Genomic DNA, 12,556 nt, shown 5'->3' on the forward strand with positions numbered 1-12,556 from the left:
CTGGCTTTCTTGGGCACCTTTTCCCTCCAGGGCCTTATCCCATGGGACTTTCCTAAGGAGATCTTTGAAGAGGCCAGAGTCTGCTCTCCTGAAGTCCGGGATTGTGATCTTGTTTTTTGACCTCCTGTCTCCTCTCAGGGTCCTGAATTCTGCCATCTCATGGTCACTGCAGCCAAGGCTGCCTTTGACCTTCACATCCCCAACAAGCCCCTCATTGTTGTACATTGTACCTAAGTGATAACTTTACACTCAGATATTTAGAATGAGATTTCAAGAATCAAGTCTTCAGCGTTGCTTGTCTTAAGAGCATTTATCATGGCATAAACGTAGCTTGCTATCATATCACCTGAAATGGGGAAAAAAGACCTCTTAAGTCAACAGATGAGTGATGATGTCTTACGACTTTCCATTTTACCATCAAGCCTTCCAGCAAACAATGCCTACTTTGTCACTATGATAGCTATTAATCTCAACTGGATTTATTTTACATGCCAGTAACAAGGATTTTTTTTATATAAGGCATAAATAAACTTGTTCCCTTGTGGGAGCAAAAAGTGAAAAGAATGAAAGGAAAGTTGTAACAGACTTGGAGTACAAGGGCAAGGGCAACACTTTTTTGTCAGAAATATCTTTAAATAGACATTTAGGTTTTGAGTTAAATTTCTTTCCACTTTTTGTTGTTGTCATCTTGGTTGCCAAAGAGCTAAAGATTTTGCCCCCAAATTGTTATGATTTGATCATTGCATCTAAATAACATATTTTATGTAGAGATTGTGTTACCTTGGTCATCCTTTACGTCGTTAAATGTGAGCATAGTACCTTTCTTTGCAGCTGCAAAATGAATGCTTCATTTCTTCATATCTACATCTAGTAGAGTTCTGCTGTGGTATAACAGTACTTTGAGTGTGCTGACACTACTTGTTTTAATAGCTGCCATGCTACTTTATGTATTTAGATTTTTGGTATTTTGCTCAAATTAAAGAGATAAATAAGAGTGATGAACACTGTTGTATGTTACAGCAAGTAGAAGAAAGGAGGCAGAGTAGAAATATGAAGTACTTGGGGATAAATGAATGCATTGCTAAGGACTGTGCTTGCCATGCAGCAGTAGATGCTAATCTACTAGATTAGTAGAATGGACCGCAGCAGAAATGAGGTGTTTACTACCTTAATGAGAGGTCCTTTGTGGTCAGTGTGCAAGTGTGGCTTCAAACACAGAGGTGCAGGATCTCATGTGCTCTGTGCTGCAGTAGAGACCTCATGCTCTGCTGCGTTGTGTGAGTTTCCTGAGAAGAGTGAGTAGCTCTTGGTTATTTTATGGCAAGCATCTGAATGCCTCCTTCAGAGCACTGGTGTCTGCTTGACCTGTTAGGAGTTGTTATTTGGGAGAGAGATGGGGTGAGGTGCTGGCAAGCGGACAGACCCACCATCCACGGCAGCAGTGCTGGCCTGGCAGCCGCATGTCTTCTTTTTGTGCAAGTGACTGCTGTGTGTGGGAGGTGGTTGATTGTGTTTATACCATGTGGGATGATTGCTGTCCCTGCAAATTGGATTATTCAGGATGAAAATCACAATTCATTACTTGTTGCTGTGTGAGTTCTTCTACTAAATCCTTAGATAGAAGTTTATGTTAATCCCTGTACTAGATTACAGGTTTAAAAAGACTTGCTTAGAAATCAAAACCTGATGTTGCGGTCTTCTCCAGATGCTCAATACCATTTGGTACAGTTGTGGCCGTTTACAGTAGTTGGGGATCCAGCTCAAAATTCATTACCCATATGAGAGAAGATCTGATTAAAGGAAAAGCAGCAGCTTGCATAGCCAGTTTAGCCTGATACAATTCAAACCTCAAGAAGAAAGATACGTCTGTAGTGAAGAGCAACAGCAACAGAATGCTTAGCATTTCCTATCAGTCACATCTCCAGTATAATCCCTTTATCTCTGTTGGCTTGGTGGTTTGTTTTACCTGTCTGTCTTCCCGTTTTTTGTTCAGCTCTTCTGGTTTCTTCAGTATGCCAGTCATACCATCCTATCAGAGAACCCACTCTTGGAGTGATATTTTCCAGAGTTGTTTCTAAATCCCTGTTGAATTTTAAATTCCTTGCTGTGACCAAGCATATCCATTTGTTCCACCCTAACACTTCATCACACCGTTCGTATGTGCAACCCCAGAACTGTGAAGCATCTGTAATGGCCAAATGGTGGCATGCTGGTTGGCCTGGCTGGTTGTGGCATTGTAAAGTTATTTCAGCCTGCTAACAAACGTACTGAATTTATAGGATTTTGACATTTGGTTTAATCTGTACAACGTTCCAATAATGGATTTGTGGATCTAAAAAAAGAAGAAGAAATAAAAGGCATATTATGTCGTTTAGAAGCATACAAGCAGAGGCAGGGGCCAAAGCCACAGGGGACGGTGCCGAAGAGGTGCGGTTGTGGGATGGTACGTGTCTGGGGCAGCCAGAGAGATCTGCATGCATCCTGGGCTTTGTTGCAGGTCAGGGTGGAGGGACCACTGCCTCTGAGCAGGAGCTTGCCAAGGGCGTCCCTTGGGGATTTTCCCTGGATCTTAGGAGGGTGCATGCTGCAACAAAGTATTTGGAAAAGTTGTAGTAGTAGAGCCTTGTATCATGATGTGAGGCTTAGCCTTGTTGTAGATGAGGTGGGCTGAAATACGTAAACAAGAAAAAAATTCTAGATGTTTGGATTGGGCTGGGAAGACGAATTCAAGTTGTGGGCCTGTTCTTAAAGACCTGGGTCATTTCATTTTTGGCTTACGCTGTTTCTAAATAACAAATCAATGAGTTTCCTTTGATACAGGTTCTTACATTTTAAGGTAGTTTGGGAACATTACTTGAAATTTAGCAAAATGAAAAGTTGAAGTATTGCATTGCAGGAGCAACGTTTTTTTTGTGTGGAGAAAAATACTGCATTGCTTCTCATAGCATCCTGCATCAGAGTCCTCAGACTAAACTCCTGGTACTTCTATTGCAGATTACGGCAAGAGAATGACATGGTTGACTCGGCTCCTCAGTGGGAAGCTGTGCTACGGCGACAAAAGGAGAAAAACCAGGCAGATCCAAACTACCGGCGATCCAGGCACAGATCTCGATCGTATGTAACCCTTGCCCTCTTTGACATGAAAATTAAGGCTGCTGTAGCATGCTAAAAAAGCAGGAGGAGTATCTCCAGTGTGATGGTGGCCTTTAGCTGCCGAGGAACAGAGACTTTCACATGGCACGTTCTCACATTAGCAGATTTGTCTTTGTGGCCAAACTCCCTTTGTTTAGTGATTTGAATTTCAGGGCACAAGTAATGCAGGGCTTTGTAACAGTGCTGGTCAGGAACTCTCTCCATCACCTTGGATGAGTTTTGTGGCTCATTGAACGTTAGTTCTGTAATGAGGACAGCAATTCCCCTCTTCTGGGCAGCAAGTCTGTGCAAACATTCAGATTTTGTGTGTTAGGTGCAGGCATTTTTGTGAAGTGCATGCGCACTTGTTTAATCATACGATGTCTGCAGTATTATTCCAGATGAGGCCAGCTGCTGATGTCTCCATGTCAATTACCATTGTCAAGCAGCAGTCAGTGATTTATTGCATCCTGATGTCGGGATTTCCATGATGGAGCCACACTGCCAGGCAGTGCCATTCCTGCTGTCAGCCGGTTTTGATGTGGTGAAGTTGTCAGCTTCTAAAGTTAATTTGCTCTTTAATTAATGAAAATGCTGGTTTCTTTTAATTTATATTTTTCTTCTAATGGCGTGGTTTTGGGGTATAGACACACTGTTTTGTATCATGTTTGTGTCGAGCCTAATCTGCCATCCAAGCAACCACCCAAAGCAGCGCCAGCATCAGCGTGCCCAGCAGGCAGGCAGGCAGGCAGGCAGGGCAGGGCAGGGCTGGGGGTGGGTGTTGAAGGGTGCCAGGAGAGCAGCTGTGAGGCACTGGGAGAAGAAAGCCAAGAGAGAGCAGTCTTGGAAACTGTGTCCCCACCCTCACTGCCTGGCTAACATGGGTGAGTTGCCAGCCCTGATGCTGATGGTGTAACGTGTGACCTCTGGAACACACTTACATAGGTACTTCCCATTAATGTCTTTTCTTAAATTTACCTTTCATGTTAAGACTTACCAAGAGAAACTGTCTAGTGCCTTAAATAATTATTTCATTCATACTGATTGAAACCGTAATCCACGCTGAAGTTTTCAGTATTAAAATACACTTGAGTTCTGTTTTCAGTTGCCTGTTTCTGTCTCCAGTTTCATACCGTACAGTTTTCATTCTTTTATGAGAAATAGAATTTGCCATTAAAATTCCAAATGTTGGAATTTCTACTTTAACTGGCTTTGTACAGACTTGTTCACTTTCAGCTGCACAAAAGTCAAATGTTACTAGGTGTAATTGTACAATGATACATTACTAAAAATCAGGAATATTCAAGCTGACTTTTGTGGAATCCACAAAATATAGCTGATTAAGTTTGATTTACATTTTTTTACTATATACAGAAAGTGCTGTAAACTAGGAAATGTACTCAGTTAATAATGGTTAGATTAAATTTATAGTCAACTTTTCTTTTTTCCCATAGGCCAAGTAAATTTCTTTGCCTGGACAGCACGGGCTCCCTCTTGTGGCTAACTTAACTTACGGCTTTTATTTTCCAGCACAGTGACATTCTGAGTTACATTTTATTTAGAAAAAAACATAAATGTGTAGCATTTTACTTAACAAGAAAAGGTCCTAGAGGAAGCAAAGAAGTGAGGAAATCCTGAAGATTTTGGATGGCTTCTCATTTCTTTTCCCTATTGTGTTAGTGATTAATATATTCCTTCTTTTTGTCTCACTCTTCAGTTTAAAAAAGCAAGACCAAACCAACAAAATAAGCCCAAACCTCCCACGTATGGCACAAATCCTTAGTATATGCAAGTAGGAACTAAGAAAAAGTAAAATGGGAATTCCTTTCAAAGTGCTTTTAAAAAAGTTTAGTAAAAGGCATTTAACTGTTAACCTGCAGTAGGTTATAAGAGCATTTATTTAATTTAGTTTGGCTCAGCTGTTTGCTTACATGACTGGATGCAGGTCAGAGGGAAGGGAAACCTGATTCCCTGGGATGCAGGGCATGGGTGTTTCTGTTTTTAAATCTGGTCATATGGCCATTTCAATTTGCAGTTAACAGTTGATACAAAACCTTCATTTTAGTAGTACAAATAAGTCTTTAACATTGAGTTCCTTATTGCAGTCAGCTTAACTAGAGGTTCACTTTGGAAGCGTGAAGTAATGGCTGAAATATTTGTTACTGTGCCTGGCACAGTGCATTTCATTTGCTTGATAATGAGTAATAATAATCATTGGTGGTGGTGAGATGGTGTCTCCTTGGTCTGAGGAATAAAAATATTTGACAAGAATTTGACCTTTCTTTCTCCTAAAGGAATCGGCAAATAGAGAGCGCTCCCTATTCTAGTTCTACAGGGTTTATTTTCAAGAGTTCATGTAAAACATCTGTGTAGCCAAAGGGCTTTTTTTAATTAAGAAGAATGGTCATTAAAAATCCATGGTTATTTAAATTCACCATTTGTGACTCAAACTGAAATATTAATAAGGGCGCAGATGCAGGCACAAAAAATAATGTAGCCCTTATTAATGTGTAGCATTGTTTGAGCTTGTGAAAACTAAATAAAAATAAACACCACCACCACCACCCCCCCCCAAGGCTCATCACTTACTGGGAATTCCCATTAGGTTTCTTGTGCATTAGAGAATCTGATTAGCGTACAAATTGTCCAGAAGCTATTGATTCAGATATGGCAATAGGACAATCTGAGTACATGTTATATGTCAAAACTGTGAGTTCTAAAACAATTCACAGTAAAAAGATGAAAACAAAGTGAAAGAGGGATTGTTATCTGGCTTTAAAGATTTAATAGAGGGATTGCTTTGTTGTGGGCTGTTAACTATACAAATGTGAATTTCCTATTCAGTATATGCAATACCTACATTTCACCTTAACAAGACCTTTCTTTTTGTAAGCTTTTCTTCATTTTGCCTTCAAAGGAAGCAGGAACAGGCCTTTGAAAGGAAAATGCTTTTATTAAGATACTTACCTGTATCATATTTCTGGATATTCTTTCGTGAGTAGTTAACTTGAATAAATGCTGCGAGGTTATCCCAGTACAGTAACACTTCTTAAACAGACAGAAAATAAGTAATGTCAAGATGGGAATTCATAAAAGCAGTTTGCTCTGAGGAATCATTATGTTTAGCCCTTTTCCTTTTTTTTTCCCCCCATGGGATGCCATATTGCTAAACTGGTATTTTACAGCAGTGGCTTCCTTATTAGTGTAGTTGCAGGGGTGGAAGGAGGGAGAATGGCAGAGATCACAGAATTAAATGCCTGGCACTGGCCACAGAAAGCAGGAGGCACAGCTCCTAGAAAATGGAGAAATGAAGATGACTTCTTATTTAACCACTTTCTTTCCACACTGCCCCACAAATTATTATTTCTTACTGTATGAGAGGCTTCACATGACGTTTGGTGATATGCAAGACTTCAGGCCACATCCTGAACTGTTGTATTTCCATGAATAAGTAAAAGCCATGAGCTGATCAGATGGGTCAGTGGTGTGCACAATACCCTGCTTTGTGGGGATCTTGGTTTTGGGAGCAGCCTTGGGGCTTTGCTTCCTTAGGCAAACTAGGGCTTGTAAGCATTACAAAGCCTCCCTGGAGAAGCTGGTGTTTTTCAGGGAGCTTTCGCATTCCCCACTGCCTGATTATTCAGCCTCAGAAGAGGATGCCTATCTTCCCAGCCCCAGGGTGAATGCAGGGTTTGCAGCTGCTGTTTTGTGAGCAGCGGGTTGCATGGAAGGAGAAATCAATTCAAAACTGAGTGGTGAAAAAGGTAATTAAATGCCACTGCATACCAAGCTACTGCATCAGGGAGTTAACAGTATGGACAGATGTAAGAAGGAGAGAAGAAGAAGTAAATGCAAGAAGGGAGAAGGAGAGATAGGAGAAGGGAAAATCAGAGAAAATTAAATGCATTATAATAAGTGCAAACACACAAAGCCACAAAAAGCTCTGAACACTGAGAAAAATCGGACTGCAAGCTACTCGTGGCCGTAGCTGTTGCCGCCACGAGGACCTGAGCAGTCAGAACAGACAGCAGAGCCGTCCATCAAGGATGGGAGTCGTCTGGGGCAGCTGCATCATGCTGCCTGGACAGCCATCGCCACCTTGGAGCCTGAGAAGTTTATGGGTTAGTTCATACTAGTCCCACTAGGGAATCACAAGTGTAAGGTTGTTTCTCACCCCTCTGTCTCTTTTTGGTATTTATAAAGCAGTAAACTAATATCTCCCAGTACTTAGGCACCTGTAAAATGTAGAAAAAAGAAACCCCCAAACATTACCATCCCTAAATAATCTGCCTTTACACCAACTGTAAAATATTTACTGCAGTATTGATGTCTCTGAACATTATTGCTAGGCTGAATTCTGGAAATGAGCCAAACACAGTAACGGTGAAATAAGAAAACAGTGAAACTGTTAGTGTTAGTGAGCAGTTTGGAATTATTTCTGATACATCTCTGTCACTCGGCAAAGGAGAGCTGATTTAGCAGATGCTAAAACACAGAACTGTGCTGTTCTCCTTGATCTTCATTTAAATTTGGATTATATCACTCCAAAAGCATCTTTGAATATGATAGGCCCTTTTGTTTAAGAAAAAAAAAGCAAGCTGTATGATCTGATGAAATAAGACTTAATCTTTGAGAAACTGTGACTTCAGTGGGAGCATTTATGCATGCTGAATCTGTCTAAAAGTTGCATCCCTCACATCTCAGATGGTATGGAACAGTCTAGCTGTTGATACAATCCCAATGAAAAGAGTTATCTGATCTCTCCATGCAAATGTAGTCCCTACCACTGTGTAAAATGCTTATTTAATCTGTTACTCTGGATGGGTTTTGGTGAATTCGAGGTGCACCTTCAGCAACAGCAGTGGTTTTGCACTAACCCTGCAATAAAATAGGGTAAGAAAAACAAAAATAAAGAAGATCCAGTTTGGAGGCAGTATCTTCTGTAATTCAGTGGAAAATGTAAGGCATGCCATTCAGGCTTGCTTTACTAAATCTCTGTGTCTGCAACAGGGAAATTACAATTTTGGCTAAGTACTTTCCCTGTGAATTAAATACTTGCTAAAGTCTTTATGTGTGTGAGTATGCGTGGTTGCTGGTTTGGTTTGTTCCTTGTTGGTTTTTTGTCCTGAACATCACAAAGGTAAACGAAGTGAGCAGAAACCCTTCTTGGAAATGACCAGAAAGCAAGAGGCTGTACTGTTATCGCAGCTGAGCAATGGATCCTCTTTACTGGTGCTCACTGGGAGTGTCCAGGGATTACTGGTGTGTGTCCCTGGCTTGGCCTGTCCCTCCTCCTGCCCACAAAGGGCTCTGTGGGCCATAGGACATTTCTGAGGGCCTTCTACAAAAGTATTATTCCAAAACACATTGTCCTCAGCTGGGTAAGGGGTGGCAGTAACTGGGCACTGATTTGGCTTGGGAAGCTCTGCTGTTGTTTATATTTTGTGCATACTCTTGCTGAAGGCTAGTGGAACAGGAATTGTGATTAAAAGCCTGTCATTCAAGAAATGACTTTTCAACTGAAGTAAAGCGATGAAGTTTAATGCATTTTCTGAGATAACAAACCTTAAAATTGAAGTCACCGATAGATTACATTTACCATGATTTCTGTGCAGGGTCTGTGCTGTTAAAGGTTATTTGAACAGCAACATGTCAGATGATGGTTTTCACAGTTATGTCTTTGTTGTTTTTGTTTGTATTTATAGGAGAAGCCCAGATGTACAAGCTAAAGAAGAACTGTGGAAACATATTCAGTAAGTACGGTCCTTGGAGGGACCAAGGGACTGCTTGGTTTGCCTCTAATGTAGTTATTTACATCCCCTGCACTGTGGCTGTAAGGCATTACATTCTGATTTCGCTATGTGCCACAGTAAATTATGCGGGTGTTAATGACCTGCTATGCGTAGGAGATACTGCAGATCACTGAATGCACTGAATACAGATGACCATTGTATGTAGATGAATTATTAAAGAAGAATACATAATTTTAGAGATTTATTCCTCTGTGACTTCCAAAGTGTCCTTGTTTGTAATACTGACACTTTTAGGATGAGGTCCCATATGTTATAGAACTACCAGTTAGGAAGATAGCTATTCCAAAGCATATTTGATGTTCAGTATACACGATGTTGTATATACTGTGAAGCAACAAGATCAGATTTGCAGGGAGGTGAGAGGAAGGTGGAACAGGATGCGACACGCAGTTGAAGCAATCAAGGCAAAATTAATAGGTTTCCTATTTTGATGTCAAGATAGCTTCAGGGCTGTCAACGGCTTGTTTCAGTAAATCTTTTCAGCCTAATATAATAAAAATAAGAACAGTTTTGCAGTTGGTAGCTACTGTTACATTTTTTACTTTGCCTAATCCTTTCTAGGAAGGAGCTCGTGGATCCATCTGGCCTGTCTGAGGAGCAATTGAAAGAAATTCCGTACACTAAAATAGAGTGAGTTTATGTCAGGATTTTTCTTTGTGAATACAAAAGCCCACTTTTCTTATTTTACTGTGAACTCTGTCATACTGAAATAGGAGTGGGTTTGCACATAATCTCTAAGCTTTTATTTACTCCAAATGCTCATCCGGGATGGGTTGGGTGAGGATACATAACAATTTTAAACCCTAATATTTTCTTTTTCCAAAATACGAAAAAAATCATCTTCATCTCTCCCTATCTCCCACACACTTGCGAACTTGTCTCCCTATGCCATCCATTGATCTGTTTTATGTTACACACTACAGAATCAGAGAGAACTGAATGCAAACAAGCAAATCCATTTATTTCTTAAACTTCTGCTTCCTTTTAAATTTTTATTCCAGTCATCTAAGGCACTGTTTGACCTGTTCAACCCCTTTCCTTGCTTGTCATGGGCAGCTGCCAGGGCATAGCTATTTCCTTAAGAACTGACATCTATTTCACTGTGATAATTGCCCATTTGGGATGCCATGTGTCAGTGCAAGCAGCTGCATGTAGCAGAAATGGGATCCCTGTTTGCATTACAATGTGCTTCCACAGCACCACTAAACAGGAAAGGCTGATGTTAAAGCTGTATGTGTTAGTGCATTATTTATTAAATAGTTCCATTCTCAAATATGGGCATGCTAGTTGGCGACCTTTACACTTTTAAAGCATTGAATTCCAAGTACAGACCCATAAGAGAAGCATCAGCCTTTTAAATGCAGCCAGTGCAAGAAGCCGTCTGTTATATTTTAATAAGAAATGGGAGGATCTCTCAGTCTGCAGTTGAATTTATGGGTTTGTGCCAAAGATCAGGTTTACTAACCTACTGTTGTGCATTCTGTGTCTCTCTTAGGACTCAAGGCGACCCGATCCGCATTAGGCATTCGCATTCCCCTCGAAGCTACCGTCAGTATCGGCGGTCCCAGTGCTCTGATGGTGAAAGATCTGTCCTGTCTGAAGTGAAGTATGTGAATGTGGTTGCTAGCAATGGACTGGTTTAGTGTGGCCCAGAAGTTGTTCAAAGATCGTGGTTAGATGAGAAGTGGCATAAACGTGGTTGGTTGCTAGCATACGATTCAGGCAACCCTCTAAATAGTAGGTCTTCAGAGCTAAATGACGCGAACAAGTACAAAAACATTTCTGATCTATTCTGGGCCACAGAGGCTTGCTTGATCCCCTTGGAAGGGGGAAAAACTGAAAAAGCCAAAATAAACCTATATTGCTCTTCAGTGGTAGGTCATGAAGTTGCCTGAGGGATGAGAACTCATGAGTTGCTTTCCAGATACCTTCATGCTTAACAGAGTTAAGATGTCATCTGTATTTGTTTCATGGGAACTCTAGTACAACCCTCTTCAGCAATGGGTGGATCAGTCTTTCCTAGAAGGCTGATTTGTAAAGGGTGTACTTACAAATGGGAAAGTGATAGCCCCATTCTCAGTTTTATTAAATATCAAAAGCAGTCCCTTGATGATATCACCTACTTGGGAGGCTAGTTTTAGCTGGATGGCACCCTGAAGGACGTGTGGCACACCCATGATTTCAGGTGAGACTCATCTCACATGAAGTTGGGCTGCCTCTGTAGACCAGGAGGAGACAGGCCCCTTGAGAAGGGATGGGATGACCTGTGCCCTGAAGGTGCCCGCTGACTACTGAGGATCAGCATGATAGCTAAAGTCAGGTGATAAGCCTTTTGGATTTTGCCTTTCAGATCTATGTAGCTGTCTGGGTCAGTTTCATTATTCTTCCTCTGCACAGTTACAGTTTACTTCATTATAGCAATATCCATTTTGTAATATTGTAATTTCAGTGCGAAAACTGATCTGGTGCCTCCACTGCCTGTTACACGATCTTCAGATGCGAAAGGTCCCAGCATACAATTGACTCAACAGGTTAGTAATTGTGCATCTGCTGCAATTTTCCTTTTTTTGGAGGGAGAAGTTGGGGTTCTAGTGCATTATTTAAATTAGATCTTTGTTTTTCAGTGAAAATTAAAGCTGGCTGAGATTTTTTCAGCAGCAGTGTGACTTGAAATTTTACATTTTGCTTATATTTACACTTTGTTTATATTTCCACGTATATGTAGTTCTGTAGCATATGCCCCTGCAAACACCTGCTTCTGCTGCTGGAGTACTCTTTCCCAGTTTGAGTTTGATGCTTCCTTAAGCTGATACCCTGTTGTCCACAGAGGAAAATCAACTTTCACAATTTCTTAAAATATGCAAGTGTGCTTGGGATGCAGTTGTAATCACAACCTACTATAATTTATTCGCCGCCTCTTAGAGGTTTTCGTAAAGTTTTGTTGCTTGGGCTTGAAGCATTGCCTTTTTATCTTTTTTTCCCCAAATGCTGGATGTTTTTTTACGTTACTGAAAACTAAAAAGGATAGAACTTGTCTTTTTAAATATAATCACTGGCTTTCATCATACATTAGGGTACCATATCTCTAAGCTTTGGTAGTTTTGTTAAGCTCAAAATGTGAGAAGCAAATTCTATTCAAAAAGCACTTGCAGGTCTGTTGTGCAAGCACACAAAAGGAGAACCAAAACATGGAAGGGAGAATTCCAGATACCTAACTTCCCACATCAGTCATCATGTCTGTTAATCTGGCACATGGATATACCAAAACCTCATGCTGATACTGTATGTAGTGTGGAAACTGCACAGAATACAACCAGCAAAACATGCCATAGTTCGTCTTATAAGCAGTTAGAATAACTTAAGCTTGAATAATTTTAAAACAATAAACAGGTATTTTTCACTTTAAGGCTAGCTAACACACTACCTGCTCATTTATAGGAATTAAATTCAAGGATATTTGTATTCCTGCATATGGTGGAAATTGAAAAAGATGAGCTGTCCTTGATGTTTCTGTAAGGACTTGCTCCAGCAATGAAGGGGAAGTTGGTATACTTAAGGCTAAGCACATTTATGCGCTTTGTAGAAAAAGGTAACTTGTGTGATTGAGTCCT

General features: G+C 40.6%; 1 protein-coding gene across 4 annotated transcripts in view; it reads left to right on the forward strand.

Moving 5' to 3' along the window:
- The window catches only part of EPB41L4A (erythrocyte membrane protein band 4.1 like 4A), a 141,624-nt gene that overhangs the window by 124,491 nt on the left and 4,577 nt on the right, over positions 1 to 12,556 (forward strand). For all 4 annotated transcript variants that reach the window (XM_052777560.1, XM_052777561.1, XM_052777562.1 and 1 more), the window contains 5 exons: positions 2,995 to 3,114; positions 8,838 to 8,885; positions 9,507 to 9,575; positions 10,441 to 10,551; positions 11,395 to 11,476. In XM_052777560.1, coding sequence (XP_052633520.1) covers positions 2,995 to 3,114; positions 8,838 to 8,885; positions 9,507 to 9,575; positions 10,441 to 10,551; positions 11,395 to 11,476 — 430 coding nt within the window. The remainder of the gene's footprint in view (positions 1 to 2,994; positions 3,115 to 8,837; positions 8,886 to 9,506; positions 9,576 to 10,440; positions 10,552 to 11,394; positions 11,477 to 12,556) is intronic.

The sequence above is a fragment of the Harpia harpyja genome, chromosome Z (genome assembly GCF_026419915.1).
Source record: "Harpia harpyja isolate bHarHar1 chromosome Z, bHarHar1 primary haplotype, whole genome shotgun sequence".
Taxonomy (NCBI): Eukaryota; Metazoa; Chordata; class Aves; order Accipitriformes; family Accipitridae; genus Harpia; species Harpia harpyja.